Source organism: Sphaeramia orbicularis, chromosome 7, assembly GCF_902148855.1.
Source record: "Sphaeramia orbicularis chromosome 7, fSphaOr1.1, whole genome shotgun sequence".
Taxonomy (NCBI): domain Eukaryota; kingdom Metazoa; phylum Chordata; class Actinopteri; order Kurtiformes; family Apogonidae; genus Sphaeramia; species Sphaeramia orbicularis.
Window position 1 is genome coordinate 26,808,213 of NC_043963.1, and position 17,593 is coordinate 26,825,805.

The 17,593-nt window shown below is 36.3% G+C and overlaps 2 protein-coding genes across 4 annotated transcripts in view; one reads left to right on the plus strand and one right to left on the minus strand.

The window, feature by feature from the left end:
• Positions 1-2,696, plus strand: part of scube3 (signal peptide, CUB domain, EGF-like 3) — an 82,304-nt gene extending 79,608 nt beyond the window's left edge. For all 3 annotated transcript variants that reach the window (XM_030139237.1, XM_030139238.1, XM_030139239.1), the window contains one exon: positions 120-2,696. In XM_030139237.1, the coding sequence (XP_029995097.1) occupies positions 120-272 (153 nt within the window). In that variant the 3' untranslated portion in view covers positions 273-2,696. The remainder of the gene's footprint in view (positions 1-119) is intronic.
• Positions 2,697-3,431: 735 nt separating this feature from the next.
• Positions 3,432-12,029, minus strand: LOC115422734 (sushi, von Willebrand factor type A, EGF and pentraxin domain-containing protein 1-like). Its single transcript, XM_030139240.1, has 11 exons — positions 11,901-12,029; positions 11,618-11,812; positions 10,156-10,255; positions 10,011-10,084; positions 7,735-7,932; positions 7,412-7,603; positions 4,329-4,425; positions 4,132-4,205; positions 3,877-4,056; positions 3,594-3,785; positions 3,432-3,503 (listed from the first exon to the last, which is right to left on the minus strand). Exons 1-11 carry the CDS (start codon positions 11,953-11,955, stop codon positions 3,487-3,489), a joined length of 1,374 nt encoding a protein of 457 aa, XP_029995100.1. The 5' UTR covers positions 11,956-12,029; the 3' UTR covers positions 3,432-3,486.
• Positions 12,030-17,593: the final 5,564 nt, after the last annotated feature.

Consider the following 17,593-nt stretch of genomic DNA (forward strand, 5'->3'; position numbering starts at 1 on the left):
GTCATTGCGTAGGTGGGTCATTTTTGTGGATAGTGTGGAATTACTTAGTAATTCACAGAGTTAATGAGGAACTATGCAGCTTATTTCCCACTGTGCACCTGTGTTCTTCTCCTCCACAGGATAAAAAACTGATTAAAACTCTTTTCGACGTGCTGGCTCACCCAAACAACTACTTTAAGTACACCACTCGGGAGTCCAACGAGATGCTTCCCCGCTCCTTCATACGTCTCATAAGCAGCAAAGTCTCAGCTTTTCTGCGACCATACAAGTAAAGGTCACACAGCGACTGAAACACCGGATCGTGACCCCCCCGTCTGCCCCCCTCCACCATACAAGGCCGCATCCCTTAACTCTCACAGGACTTATCACAGAAACACAGAACATACAAGTATGTTTACCCTCTCTTATTTTCCATAGGCTTTGACAATAAACACTATGCAGACCTGAGAAATACTGAACGTCATTTGTGTTTTAGGTTTTTGTCAGTTTCCATTCTGCGCAGGTCTGCAATCCCAAGCTCAAGCGTTTAGTGGGGATGTAGAGTATGTGAGTGGGTTTGGTTTCTGTTGTGCTGGGCAATGAAACCATGAAAAACAATAGAAACAGCTATTTCAGACAGTAGGAGTGATGTTTGTGTGTGTGGTTTGAGCTTGATAGAGCTTGTTATTGTATTTACTTAAATGAGCAGCTCCAGCTCCAACTCCTACCCTTAAGTATGACTGTTAAGTGTTGTCTAAGTGTTGTGTAACCCTGATTCCATCTACAGTGTCTGTGTGCTGTCCTCTAGGAGGAGCAGTTGTTTATTCCGTGTCGCAGCTGCGTTCCAGGTCATTCAAAGCCTTACTATCTTCGAGCTCTTAGAGCAGTTTCCAAGGGTTTTACTGTTAAACAGTTAATCTACGTTTTGTTCCTTTTTGTCCAGACTGTACCTGCCTTCTCAAACCTTCAGATATTTTTAGTTGTTTTTCTTTTCGTGCCAACTCGAGGCAAATACAAAAGGTGGTTTATCATTGCAGGACAACAAAGGACATTTGGGAAATACTTCTAATTGTGAGAGCCACAGAAACGAGAAAATGTGATGTCTAGTGGAACATGTCTCTGAGAGAGAGATAAAGAGAAATGTCTTTGAGGGACATTATGTTTGCTGCTTCTTATAAAAGGTCACTTTAATTCTTCAGTCTCATATTGTCGTTCTCATGTACTCTACACAGTTATAGTCTAGAAAACAAAAGCTCCCATTCTGTAATATTTCATTTCTTACACACAGTAACTCACATTGTCTGTCTGTGGACTACCAGTTTGTGTTTTTATTTCAATCTTGTAAATAATTCAAATGAAATTGGACGAGGGTTGAATTTTTTAATCCTATCTTACGTACACAAAAGCCCCCCCTTTTTCCCCACAAAACAAAACGAACATCTTGTGCCCCTTTTGTCCCATTTGTCTCAAATCCAAAGACACCCACTGCCCCCTCTGAACATCTCAAGATTTATTCTGTCCCAATGAAGACAGCTCTTCCAAAGACTGCCCCAAAATGGCGGGTCAAGTTGTTTTGTGCACTAGATTTAGACCCCGTCATCATACTCTACCTTCTTAGTACAAGTGCAATGACGAGAAAGAAAAAAAAAAAAAAAAGACTTAAACACACACCTTTGATTTTGGTCACACCCTATATTGTGACACACAACAAAGCTTGTGAAATGTATTTTCGGCCGCAGTCATGTTCAGACTCATTTTGTCACAATGGGCGGAAGGTTTAGGTTAGAGTGTGTAGCTGCTCTTACATACAAGAAATATTAAGGCTGTCGAGATTAAATTCTAATTATGTATTTGGTGTGTGAAGAATATTCTTTGTGATTTCCAAACAGAGACCAAAACAGGGTAAAATAATTTAAATAAGAAAAGAAATGGAACAGGATCAGAATGGCAGTGAAAGTAATAGCCCCAACTGTTTTGTATATATCAACCCTCTAAAGAAAGTAAGTCGAGGCAATGTTAGCTCTAGGATTTGAGGATTATTTTGGGAGGATGTCTTGTCCTGACTTGTGTAAATAAATTTAAATAAGAGGGTACCAACCTGTACCTCTAAGTACCCCAAACTTCAGGATGACAAAAAGGGATTTTTTGTTTTGTTTTTGTTTTTTTTAAATAATACGTATAAAACTTGAGGGTGATGTTGGGCCAAGCAATGTAGAACTCATTTTTCACTTTTGTTTTTTTTTTTTTTTTTTTACACCTTTTTTTTCCTTTCATCAACCAGTGATCATTTTATCTAGACTCCAGGAAATATCCCTTTTTTGCTCATTTGGCCCACATTCTCAGAAAATTCCCCTCCCATCACAAAAACACCCCTCCTGCAACCTGATTTTTTTTTTTTTTTTTTTTTAATTGTTGCCTTTTAACGAGAGTTTGCTATGATGTATCAGAGTTGATAATGATATTTGCACTTGAATTGTTATTGCTCATGTAAAGAAATGTCTGGATTTTGTATTGTCTTTTTAAATGAATGGAATTGGTGTTCTTATTTTCTTGTAGCTTGTTTGTTCATGAAATGCTCACTCACAGTTTAGTCTATAGAGATGATTCACATAACATTATGAACTGTAAAGAAAAAAACTATGTACAAAAGGTGAATGAAACAGGTTTGTACTTGTTACTACCCAAAACACTTATCAAAATAAACATACTGTACTTCAGCTTCATTTCAAACATATTTTAATGTCTGTATAATGACTCCGTACAGTACTATGAGCAAATAAGAAAATTATTACCCATTAGTGCAGTGGTTCCCAACCTTTTTTGGCTCGTGACCCCATTTTAACATCACAAATTTCTGGCAACCCCAGACATTCAAAACAGAGACTCTTTTTTTTTTTTTTTTTTTTTTAGCTAAAACTAATTTGTTTTTGATCATGTAATAGTTTGCTATACTACATTGTAAATAAATGTTAATTTTAGATGACATTTAGGTTATATAATGTATATTATTATGGATGGAGGCAGAAAAGCCAGGTGTAGATTACTGCACAAAGTCAGAATTTTATTTTCCTTGGTCAGGATATGTACAGTCAGTCCAGCTTGGATTTACAAGGCTGACAATTAATACTGAACAAACAATAACTCAAACTATGAATTATGAAAGAGCTGCAGCATCTGAAACTGACCACAATGAACATTTGAAAGATAAACAGTACCACAGTGCTTCAGTTTCAGCTTCAGAGTTTGTCATGTCTTATGTATTGGGATTGTCTCAACTTACTGTATATTTTTTATTAGTAAGTTTTTATTTTTATCAATTACTAGAAATTTCAGGCGACCCCATTTGAATTCCAGGCGACCCCACGTGGGGTCCCGACCCCAAGGTTGAAAAACACTGCATTAATCCATTTATAAAAGGTTGATTGTAAAAATGAAGATGCTGTTTAATGTTATACTGAACAGGCTGGTTGGATGTTGTCATCTTGCATAAAGTGATGTTTATCTGCTTCAGTAGGTTCTCCGTGCTGAAAAACAAAGTGTTATAGTTTTAACAGTGCAATAAAACAAGTAAAGTCACATGGTACATAGAGTAAAAAAAAAAAAAAAAGACTTACATAATGGCTTGGGTCTACAGGAGGGAACTTCAGGGAGCCATTTTCCATCACGGCCGCAAGTAATAGTGCTTTTCCCACGTATTCTGAAGCGAGGGTCACACATAATAGATATGGTGTCCTTGTACTGATACTGGTCCGTCTGAGCTCTCACCCAAGAGGCATTAGGCACATTCGGAGACGGACATGTTATTTCTGTGAGGAAATAGAGCCCAGTTTTTATTCTAATGATCTGAAAGTACCTGAAATTGACATATTTTGTTGCACAATTTATTGTATTTAAGACCTTTGCACTCAGGAGGAGCGGAACTCCATGTCCCATCTTCAGTACAATAGATCTCCTTTGGCCCGATAATGGTTCCCACAAGACACTGATATGCAACCACACTCCTGTATATGTACGACGACTCTATAGGTTCAGTCCTCTTTGCGTTTGCCACTTCTGGAGGTTCATCACACACCACAGCTACAAGAGAAGCACTTTAATATATCTGAAAACATGCAGGAATTTAAAAGCCGGCACTGAAATTGTTCACTGCACCTTCACAAACGGGAACCCGTCCGTCCCAGCCATCATTCACACAGATCCTGGTGGGCTTTCCTACAAGCTGATACCTGGAGAGATGTGTATATAAAGAGTCTTTTCAGTCACTGCTTGTTTATAGAAAGGTGAAAGCCTAAAGTGCAGGTAAGTAAGAAAGTAGCTCAGTATTGGGTTTTTTTTAAACATGTTTTTACCCTTCATCACAGACAGCTGTAGCAGTGTCTCCAAACTGAACTCCAGTGTATGTAAACTGTCCATTTGAGATTTCTCCTGCAGAGCCACACCACCTTCCTTTAAGGATAAAGAGAGATTTGTTAAAAACAGGGTAACAGACCTTAAAATTGTGTATTTAGCGTGAATATTAGTGCATTTAACATAACAATGCTTTTCAGTAAGACTTACTTAATTGCTGACAATTTTCCAAAGCATGCTTTAGTGTTTTATGTTTTTCTCCAATAACTCTGCAGCTGTTGGTTTATGTAATTCAGAAGATTTTTAAACTGCTAGTGTTAGATGAGACACTGATCATTATAGTTTCTAGGTGATTTGTCATTTTTAACAAGAATGATGGCCCCATGGGAGGATGTACCTGCTCACACAGCACCAACCAAAACACACATCTGTGAAGATCTCCCAAAGGACGTGGTTATCATCCATCTCCACACGACAACTGGCTTGTTATAACTGCATTAGTATCCTCAAACTGCCTACAGTAAGATTTTATGTCCTACTAATAATCAAAAGGATCACATACTATACTATGAACAAATTTCCTAGATTTTATACAATGAACCAATTACATGATGTACTACACTAAGATTAAATTTCAATTCAAATCACATTTATGACCAACTTTCTTGACATACTAAACTATGACCAAACATCATGACATGCTGTAATGTGACCAAATTTCACATACTATGTCGAAATTTCATCACATACTATACTGTACTATGACCAAATATCACATACTATAGTAGGACTGAATTTCACAGATTTTATACACACTATGACTGAATTTCATGACATACTATACTATGATTAAATTTCATTACATATGCTATGACCAAATATCACATACTATAGTTGGACTAAATTTTACAGATTTTATGCTATGACCAAATTTCATCACATACTACACTATGACCAAATTTCCCAGATTTTATACTGAATAATAGTATGAATGAATTACATGATATTCTACACTATGATGACATTTCAGTTCAAATCACATACATAACCAGCTTTGTGACATACTAAACTATGACCAAATTTTATGACATACTATAATATGACCAAATATCTCCTACTATACTATGTAGGACTAAATTTCACAGATTTTATACATACTATAACTGAATTTCATCACATATACCATGACCAAATTTCTTCACATATTTTACTATGATTAAATATCACACTATAGTATGACTAAATTTCACAGATTTTATACATACTATGACTGAATTTCTTGACATACTATAATATGGTTAAATTTCATCACATATGCCATGACCAAATTTCATTACATACTATAGTATGACTAAATTTCACAGATTTTATACATACTATGACTGAATTTCATGACACTATAATATGGTTAAATTTCATCACATATGCCATGACCAAATTTCATTACATATATATGACCAAATATCACATACTATAGTTAGACTAAATTTTACAGATTGTATACTGTGACCAAATATCACATACTATACTATGACCAAATTTTATGACAGTATTATGACCAAATATCACATACTATAGAATGACTAAATTTCACAGATTTTATACATACTGTGATTACATTTCATCACATATACCATGACCACATTTCTTCACATACTATACTATGATTAAATTCAAATCACGTTTATGACCAAATGCTACATTATGACCAAATTTCCTCACTTGCTATGCTATTGTCAAATTTCAGATTTTATTTTCTACCATGACCAAATTTCATCACATACTATGACCAAATTTAATCACTGTGTTATGACCAAATTTCATGACACACTACACTATGATTCAATTTCATCACATATTATACTATGACCAATTTTCTTGACATACTATGTTGAAATTTGATCACATACTATGACCAAATTTTACAGATTTTATAATATACTATAACAGAATTTCATGACATACTATGATTACATTTCATCACATATAACATGACCAAATTTCTTCACATACTTTACTATGATTAAATTCAAATCACATTTATGGCCAAATATTACATTATGACCAAATTTAATCACATGCTATACTATAACCAAATTTCACAGATTTTATATTCTACCATGACCAAATTTCATGACATACTATACTATGATTAAATTTCATGACATATTATACTATGACTGATTTTTTTGACATACTATGTTGAAATTTGATCACATACTATACTGACCAAATTTCACAGATTTTATAATATACTATAACAATTTCATGACATACTATGATTACATTTCATCACATATACCATGACCAAATTTCTTCACATATTTTACTATGATTAAATTCAAATCTAAATCACGTTTATGGCCAAATACTATTATTATGACCAGATTTCATCACTTGCTATACTATAACCAAATTTCACAGATTTTATATTCTACCATGACCAAATTTCATGACACACTACACTATGATTAAATTTCATCACATATTATACTATGACCAATTTTTTTGACATACTATGTTGAAATTTGATCACATACTATAATATAACCAAATTTCACAGGTTTTATATTCTACCATGACCAAATTCCATGACATACTATACTATGATGACCAAATTTAATCACATAGAATATTATGACCAATTTCATGACACACTACACTATAACACTACCAATTTTCTTGACATACTATGTTGAAATTTGATTGCATACTATACTGACCAAATTTCACAGATTTATAATATACTATAACAGAATTTCATGATATACTATACTGTGACCAAATTTCACAGATTTTCTAATATACTTTGACCAAATTTCAATACATCCTATACCATGGTCAAATTTCATCACATACTATAACTAAATTTTGTCACATTTTATAATATAACCAATTTTTCATCATATACTTTTCTATGACTGAATTTCACAGTTTATATATTACACTATGACCAAATTTTTTGACGTACAATATTCCTACCGAATTTCACATCACATCATTTTCAAATTTCACACTGATCAAGTCACTTCAATGGAACAGAGTTTCACAGAAAACTTGTAAAGTATTAAGAAGTCCAACATACTTTCACACTTGAGCAGCAGCGGTGACCAGTTTCCATTGGTACACCTGCGGTACCGGCTGCCGCCTACTTGACCGTATCCAATGTCACACATGTAATGGACTCTCTCTCCAGAAGCAAAATACATCCTTGTGAGGAATTTGTCAGCCAGGTGGGAGTTGGACCTGGGGTTGGTTAAAGGCACACCACATCTACCTGTGGACCATGAGGACATTTTCCAGAAGTGTCAGTAATATATACATAAGGTCTCCAACTTCCCATCTTTAAAATGAGTCACTAGTATTTCACAAACTGCACAATTCATGACAAAAATACAAACTCATGACTTTTCTCAGGTGAAGGCAGGCACAGTGGAGGCTTTGGCTGCCACTGGCCATCAGGGCTGCAAGTGATCTGCTGAGCTCCATGAAGCTGGAAACCCTGACTGCAGGTGAAGGTCAAGTTGTCTCCGACTTTGTACACAGAAGCACCTCCACTCATCCCAGAGTTGGCAACTGTGGGAGTGGAGCAAGTGACCTTTTCCTCTTAAAAAAAAAAAAAAAAAAAAAACAAGTAGCATTTAGAAAGTCTCAAGCAAATATTACACTGAAGATATTAACAGCCAACAGTGTCAAACTCGTTTTAGTTCCAAACTCTGAAGTTTTAACAATATTCTGCCTGTGACTAAATGTTTTGTGCCTTTCTGATCTGTAATGCTCATGTATAAATGATAAGTTGAGGCATAATTACCTCCACCAAGGAGGTTATGTTTTTGCCAGGGTTTGTTTGTTTGTTTGTCTGTTTGTTTGTTTGTTTGTTTGTTTGTCTGTCCGTTAGTGTGCAACATAACTCAAAAAGTTATGGACAGATTTGGATGAAATTTTCAGGGTTTGTTGGAAATGGGATAAGGAAGAAATGATTAAATTTTGGTGGTGATCGGGGGTGGGGGGGCCCACGGGGGGGGGGGCCACTGATCAGCCTTGGCGGAGGTCTGCGCTCTCCGAGTGCTTCTAGTTGTGTTTAAATTGCTCTTATTTTTTTAGGGAAATTGTACTGTAATTTCCCAGTTTGGGATAAATAAAGTACATCCATCTATCTATTTATCCATCCATCTTTTCAGGTTATTCACATTTTTTGTGAAAGAATAGATAATGTTTGTAGAAGAATACATTTTCATAAGCTGATTTTACTTTTTGCACTAAAACAACAACATTAATTTGGAGTTGTCATTATTTATGGCCTACTGTGCTACTATTTTACTGGTCTAACCCACTTGAGACTATATGTGACCCCTGAAATAAAATGAGTTGGATACTCCTGTTCTAGATCAATGGGTGATGAAACTGATTGAAAAGTGGAACTAAAGATGTCAAATTTCTAAAAAAAAAAAAAAAAAAAAAAAAAAAAAAAGATCTCTAGTGCATAGAAGTCAAAGCTGTAGCATGTAAATAAAATACAAGTGTGGTATTTCTACTGACTGTATCTCTCCTTCCATCTCAGTATTTATTTATTTATTCATTTTTTTACCATTAATTAGCCAAGTTATTGATAGTCAAGTGGCCTCTTGAGGAAAGGGCGTGCTGTTAACCCCACAAATGTAATAACTCCCACAAATTTAATAAAAATTTGAAGCTTTTAACATAATAATCCCACAAATGTAATAACACCTACCACAATCGTAATACCTCATTTTACCACAGTGTGTTCCTACCCTCTCCATTGTTATCATAATCATATCCAGACATTTTATTTACATGGTTCAAACATAGGCTTCTTTTATACGTAATGAGAATAAATAATTTCCGGTTCATACTGAAGCTTTTATAATTAAACCTTTACAACATTTTTGCCCATTCTGTTTTGTTCCTCCACATGTATTTGTAATTAAATATCTATTAATCTGGAATTAGTACCATGTGGTGTAACTGCAACATTTGACCATTCTAAAAAAAGCAGCTATCCAAAGCACAAGAATAAATGAGATGAAAAAGAAAAGATGAATGAATATTTATGCATGAATTACTTAAATATATGTGATGTAAATGTACTAATTTATTACATTTGTGGGAAGTTATTACAATTTTGGAAACTGAAGATTTTTATCATCCCACAAAAGTAATAAATCTAAAATCTAAAATATTATGTTTATGGGAAATGAGGTATTTTGTTTGTGGTAGGCAACTGTTATGTTTGTGGGAAAATTATTACATTTGTGGGATTATTATGTTAAAAGCTACAAATTTTTATTACATTTGTGGGGTTTACAGGGTATAATAGAAATAATCCAAGCTAAAAAAAACCCAAAACAAAACAGCAGTATGCATATAAAAACTTTCAACACCCATCATACATTCATAACAAGTATTACATGCAACAACAAGCATAACTTAAATGCAGGACTAATCCAGCTACACTTGCAGTGTGTTGAAACACTAGATACTTTCTGGTGACTTTATTTGTGTAATGTTGAACGCATGAATTCAGGGATTAAATAAAAATGAACATGCAGCGTGCGTCATGTTCAAAAAGTTTGTCATCACCCGCCCTTAATAATCAACCATATTGTGTAACGTCTGGGTTTCGCTGATAGACCAGTGAGAAAACTGACGCATATGAGACCCACCTTCACAAGACGGGAAGTCACCGGACCACCCAGACTTCTTGCATGTCAGAAAGTTCAGTCCTTTCAGGGCGTACCTTTCAACATGAAAATTAAGTCAGATGCAAAATCAGAAATGAAGCTTAAAACTTCTTTAGACATAACTTACCCCTCATTGCACTCTGCGTACACTTTCTCTCCAATGACTGAGTGACCCTCATATATGAAGTATCCATTTGGTAGATCTCCAGCATTTCCACATGATTTCTCTGTTAGAAAAAGACTGAATTAGTTAATGGATAATCAGAAGGGGAGGTTGAACTCTAAATTTACCTAATCAGAAAAAGAAGACAGATACTTCCTTATTTGCCAAGCTGCAAAACACTAACTGGAAACCATGGCTTTAATCATCTATGTGGACTTGGAATGGAGGTTTATCAAGTAGAAACAGCTTAAAACCATCAACTATGGGATGTCAGATTCAAAGATGACTTTTGTAGAACATAATGAGAGAAGACAGCTGTCTGAGATACACATTTTCAGCTTCAGAATTCAGCATTTTCCATCTAAAGGCAGGATCAAAACTAAACTTATTTATTCATCAGTTTGCTCAACAAAGAAGAAAAAAAAAAGACATCAACCAAAATACAAACAAAATGTACACGTGAGATTATAAAATTGTTTCACCCAAACAAACATGAACAAGAGGACAAATAATCCAAGAAGGTGTCACTTAAGTAAAACAAGTGAAACAGAATAAGTGTCTGATAAATGTGGCTTTAATGAGCAAACCTGTAGAAAAATAAGTGTGCATATGTATGTCACGGAAAAAATTATTAGACCATCAAAGTCATAAAAAACAATGGTTATGCATTCAAGAACTGACTCCTGTGTGTATCATGTGACTAAAACAGACAGAAAAGAAAACATGGAATGCCTAGAAGCACTGTTTTTGGCAGTACAATGCCATAGATATTGATGTAAGAACTGAAGTGATTTTGGTTATTATCAAGAAAACATGGACAATAGATAGAGATCAGCTCTGAAATTAAACTGTTAGGAGCTATTTTTGTTGTTAACATTATATTTGTCCAAACAAATGCACCTTTAGTTGTACCAGGCATTAAAATGAACAAGAAATTGAAGGTCTAATATTTTTTTCGGCGACTGTATGAGCATGACCTCAGGTACACCTCAATGCAAATTAAAAAAAACAAAAAGAAGTGTATGAACTTGATCAAATTAATTAAAATACACAAGTCATCTTGCATAAACAATATACAGAAGTTATTACTCTGGAGGAAACAAATAAACAAAAATTCTAAATTTGTTCTTAAACATTGATGGACTGAAATATGTAGTAGATATTTCACTGAAAATGACTCCACGGTCTATTTTTGTAGCTGAAGTTATACATACAGTTCAAAATGGAAAAAAAAAAAAAAAAAAAAGTCACAGCTAAGGATGTTTATTTTTCATTACTTTTTCTCATATAGAAAAGGTACGTGTATGTAAACAAAGGTACTCCATATGACCACCAGAGGGCACTGTTGGCACTCTAATTTAACAGTATATGTTTGTTTGTTTGTTTGTTTATATGTTTTAATCACAGTAGAATGTGAACTTCTTACTTTCACACTTGAGAGTCAGTCTGCTCCACTTCCCATTAATACACTGCACAGATCTGCTGCCTCTGGATGGACTGTGGTCCTCATCACAGCTGTAGTAAACCTTCTCCCCGTTGCTGAACTTGTGTCTGCTCAGTGTTTTTGTGTCCAGTTTGGTGGATGGATACTCCAGTGGTGGAGGGCAGGTCTGACCATGAGCTATTTTTCAGGACAAGAAAAGATTTATATAAATATGAGGCCAATAAAAAAGGTCTGTATAAAAAAAAGGAAATAAAAAATAGTCTACCTGAAACAAATAAAGCACAGGACAAAATCAGAACGTTCCACTCTGCTCCGGTCATGTTTTCCCTCCCTGTGTCCCTGTAAGTAAACCAAATCTCAAACACAGATTACCAAATGGCCACAAGAGGCGAGGATGAAGCAATTTATGGAGAAGGTGTGGCACGAAGGAACCAGCCCAGCTGAGGAAAATAACACTATCAGACAGAGACAGGGCAGCCTGTAATTATGTCTGAACTCTGGTTTAGAAGTAAACAAAGTTCCCCAGTTTCTGTCATATCGTACAGGATATGATTTATATATTGTATTCTGGGTGCACAATGACAAAAGAAAAGCAAGAAAGACAAAGACTGTAGTAGTAATAATAATAATAATAATAATAATAATAATAATAATAATAATAATAATAATAATAATAATGAGGATGATGGTGATAATAACAATTAGAAGAAGAAGAGAGAAAAAAAGAAAGAAGAAGAAAAAGAAGGAAAAAGAAGAAAAAGTAGGAAAAAGAAGAAAAAGAAGAAAGAAGAAAAAGATGAAGAAAAGAAGATAGAAGAAAAAGAAGAAAAAGTAAGAATAAGAAAAAGAAGATAAAGAAGAGGAAGAAGAACAAGAAGAAAGGAAGAAAAAGAAGAAAAAGAAGAAGAAAAAGAAGAAAGTAGAAGAGGAAGAAGAAGAAGAGGAAGAAAGAAAAAGAAGAAAAAAGAACAAGAAAGAAAAAGAAAAAAGAAGAAAAAAGAAAGAAGAGGAAGAACAAGAAGAAAGAAAGAAAAAGAAGAAGAAAGAAAGAAGAAAGAAGACGAAGAAGAAGAGGAAAGTCCCCTAACCCTACCCCGAACCCTAACCCTAACCTTAGCCCTAACAGTACACCTAACGCTACCCCTACCCCTAACCCTACCCCTAACCCTACCCCTAACACTAACCCTAACCCTAGCCCTAACACTACACCTAACGCTACCCATACCCCTAACCCCACCCCAAACCCTAACCCTAACCCAAACCCTAACCCTAACCCTAGCCATAACCCTAACCCATACCCTAACACTACACCTAACGCTACCCCTACCCCTAAGCCTAGCCCAAACCCTACCCCTAACCCTAACCCAAACCCAAACCCTAACCCTAACCTTAACCCTAATACTACCCCTAACCCTATCCCTAACCCTAGCCCTTGCCCTAGCCCTAGCCCTAACCCTAACCCTAACACTACACCTAACGCTACCCCTACCCCTAACCCTAACCCTACCCCTAACCCAAACCCTACCCCGAACCCTAACCCTAGCCCTAACACTACACCTAACGCTACCCCTACCCCTAACCTTAACCCTAATACTACCCCTAACCCTATCCCTAACCCTAGCCCTTGCCCTAGCCCTAGCCCTAACCCTAACCCTAACACTACACCTAACGCTACCCCTACCCCTAACCCTAACCCTACCCCTAACCCAAACCCTACCCCGAACCCTAACCCTAGCCCTAACACTACACCTAACGCTACCCCTACCCCTAACCCAAACCCTACCCCTAACCCTAACCCTAGCCATAACCCTAACCCTAACAGTACACCTAACGCTACCCCTACCCCTACCCCTAACACGAACCCTAACCCTAGCCCTAACACTACACCTAACGCTACCCATACCCCTAACCCCACCCCAAACCCTACCCCTAACCCAAACCCTAACCCTAGCCATAACCCTAACCCATACCCTAACACTACACCTAACGCTACCCCTACCCCTACCCCTAAGCCTAGCCCAAACCCTACCCCTAACCCAAACCCTAACACTAAACCTAACGCTACCCCTACCCCTAAAACTAACCCTAACCCTAACCCTAACCAAAACCCTAGCCCTAACACTACACCTAACGCTAACCCTACCCCAAACCCTACCCCTAACCCTAGCCATAACCCTAACCCCAACCCTAACACTACACCTAACGCTACCCCTACCCCTACCCCTAACCCTACCCCAAACCCTAACCCTAAACCTAACCCTAGCCCTAACCGTAACCCTAACCCTAACACTACACTTAACGCTACACCTACCCCAAACCCTACCCCTAACCCTACCCCTAACCATAACCCTAACCCTACCCCTAACCCAAACCCTAACCCTAACACTACACCTAACACTACCCCTACCCCTAACACTAACCCTACCCCTAACCCTACCCCAAACCCTAACCCTAACCCTAGCCATAACCCTAACCCTAACGCCACCCCTACCCCTAACCCTACCCCTAACCCTACCCCTAACCCTAGCCCTAACCCTAACCCTAACACTACACCTAACGCTACCCCTACCCCTACCCCTAACCCTAACCCCTAACTATAACCATAACCCTACCCCTAACCCTACACCTACCCCTAACCCTAACGCTACACCTAATGCTACCCCTAACACTAACCCTAACCCTACCCCAAACCCTAGCCCTAACCCTAACCCTAGCCCTAACCCTAGCCCTAACCCTAACACTACACCTAACGCTACCCCTAACCCTAACCGTACCCCAAACCCTACCCCTAACCCTAACCCTACACCTACCCCTACCCCTAACCCTAACCCTACCCCTAACCCAAACCCTAACCCTAACACTACACCTAACGCTACCCCTAACCCTACCCCTAACCCTACCCCTAACCCTAACCCTAACCCTAGCCCTAACACTAACCATAACCCTAACCCAAACCCTAGCCCCAACACTACACCTAACGCTACCCCTACCCCTACCCCTAACCCTACCCCTAACCCTACCCCTAACCCTAACCATAACCCTAACCCTAACCCTAACACTACACCTAACGCTACCCCTACCCCTACCCCTACCCTACCCCTAACCCTAACCCTAACCCTAACCCTAACACTACACCTAACGCTACCCCTACCCCTACCCCTAACCCTACCCCTAACCCTACCCCTAACCCTAACCATAACCCTAACCCTAACCCTAACACTACACCTAACGCTACCCCTACCCCTACCCCTAACCCTACCCCTAACCCTACCCCTAACACTACCCCTACACCTAACCCTAATCCTAACCTTAAGATCAGTCTTGGCGGAGGTCTGCTCTCTGTGCTTTTCTTGTTATTCACATGTTATTATTCTTTTGCCTTTACGTGTATTTTGTTTTGTTTTGTTTTTTTTTGTTTCTTTTGTATCTTAAATCAACATTGTATTAAACTGTTAAGTGCTAAAAATAAAAATAAAGACGACAATCAACTAGAAATGTACATATAAATATTTTATTTTTTGTAAATACATAAACTATTACCAGAAATTCTCAACCTTTTTCTTTATTCATTTTGTAGACTCTTATACATTACACTTATAACTTTTTATATACATTTTTCTGCATTTTTACACAAACTGACTGAAACTATTACTGTAACCCTGGATGCAAAGTCACAACAGATCTTTGAACTTGGTTTAGAGTCACTGTGACTGTGCAGCAGTGGTAGAAGATATAACCACATCCTTTACTTTCACAGCAAGTAAAAATAGCTTTGGAATTCACTGGAAACTGGAAAATCCTTACATGTGAATTTCTACCAAAAACTGTTTCAAATGAATAATGTATTCAAGGTGGAATAGATTGTTTTTGACAGTTACAGGATCTGATGTTAACAGTTTCTATAAAAGTAAAATATTTTTGTTTGAAAATAAGTGGATGAGAAAGAATGAATGAATAAATTGAGGAGAATTAACCTGTAACAGAACTTAAACATTAACCCTTTCATGCACAGTGGTCACTTCAGTGGACAGCTCTTCAACAGCTGTTCTCTTATATGAATGAATTGTAACAAATTCATGGATTTTGTTGTTCTTTTCATTGTTTTGTTTTTTTACACATATCTTTATTAAAGTTTTAAGACACTACGTATCTTTTCTGACATGAATTGGTAACATTATGTAGATCTCTCCTGAGCATAAACCCCCAGAATCACAAGCCCTCTCCATAGTTTTCACACAGTTTATCAGTAAATACATGTTTCTGTGCATCAAAAATCAAACGTGTGGTGTCCAGCTGAGTGGACATTTTTGCAACTTCATGAAAAATAGGTTTATAAGATTTTTTTTTTTTTTCATTATTTTTTTTTAATGTATTTTTTTAAATGTTTAAAATAATTTTTATTTATTTATTTATTTTTCAGAAGAAAATTTTCTCGCATTGTTTTTTTCATGCCTACAGAGAAATAAAAACACTCAGGAGAAAATTTTGATCAAGGTTCTCATAATTCATGCATGAAAGGGTTAAAGTACAGAAATTTTTAAACATCCACCACCAACCAAAACTGTCTACTGATCTAATATGTTTAATACCTATTCATCCATTAATTCTACAAATCCATGTAAATAATTGGTGTAAAATGCAGTTTGTCATCTCTTCATGGGCATCAGATATGACCCATTTGGATGTTCAGAGGCTCCGTAGTGAACGTAAAAACACCATCATCCTCTACAACATTAATTCACCAGTAAAACCCATGGAGTTGGATCGATGACAGTGAATGGACACACTTGGTTTATGTTCAGTTAATATATATAGATAGATATATTTTACTGAAAAAGTCACTTTTTTTTTTTTTTTTTTTTAGCAGCTTTCTCGGTTTTTGATGAGCTTTTATGAAATTCTTCATGATCAGTAAATGAAATATAGGAAAATCTGTGATTTATACTGATAAAATAGAAAGTATAGAGGATAATATTGAAAATAAATGGTGATAAATCACTTTAGAAAGGTTAAATATAGAAAAAAATTAACTTGGGAACAGACATAAAAGTAAGTGCTGAGTCTTTATGAGTTAATATACCATGAATTTTCCCTGTTTTGCATCAGTATATAATATCTCCTTCTTACATTTCCTCTCTTTCTGACATGTTTTTTCACCCACTAATGATACAGCACTGTTGTCTAAAACATTTTAATAAAATGTCAGCTGCAGATGTTATAATGATCAGTACATTTGTGGCTAGAAATGTACATGAGCATTAAAATATCAGTGAGATGCAGTTTAGATATTGGATATCGTAGCCTAACTTAACCATGAAATGCCTTAAAATGAGTCAGTTTCCGATACATACCTAACCAGCCCTTCCTTTTGGATAATTGTTGCTTTTTGTTTTATGTATTTAATCAGGACTGGGATTAATCAAAGCTTTTTATCAGAGTACACTTGTTCCAGGATAATTTCAGGCGACAAAGCAACTTACTGATTAAATGCAAGTGAAACTAGTTTGACTCACTGCAATTCAAATAAATCATGCTCAGAAAATCTGTTACGTTTATTTCAAGAGAATTAATGTCACGAACACAAACAAGAGATAATGTTGTCAAGTTACGATTATGAGTCATGTGTCTACAATTATGTTAGATTAAGAAAATACAAGACTGTTTTATTTATATCATATGTTTCCATCTCAGTTCAACAAGCATCAGAACCCCCCCCCCCCCCAATGAGCTCACAATGTTCAGCCACACAGTCTTCAAACTAAAGACTGTAATTAAATAAATCATCAAACACAAGCAGATATAAAACAGCATGAAACTAACTTTATTGTGCAGCATGAAAAATAACATGTTAAACACAGTGTGCAGTGACATTAAAGTTTTTTTGAGACAATCAAATGTACACACTGACAATTTTACAGTCCAGGTAACACAACACAGTCTCATACAGTACTCTTCAAT

Coding starts and splice junctions, on each gene's coding strand:
- LOC115422734 (XM_030139240.1), bottom strand. CDS start 11,955: ATGACCGGAGCAGAGTGGAACGTTCTGATTTTGTCCTGTGCTTTATTT. Junction 7,604..7,734: donor CCTGCCTTCACCTGAGAAAA/GTCATGAGTTTG, acceptor CATGGTCCACAG/GTAGATGTGGTGTGCCTTTA. Junction 4,206..4,328: donor ACAGCTGTCTGTGATGAAGG/GTAAAAACATGT, acceptor ACATCTCTCCAG/GTATCAGCTTGTAGGAAAGC.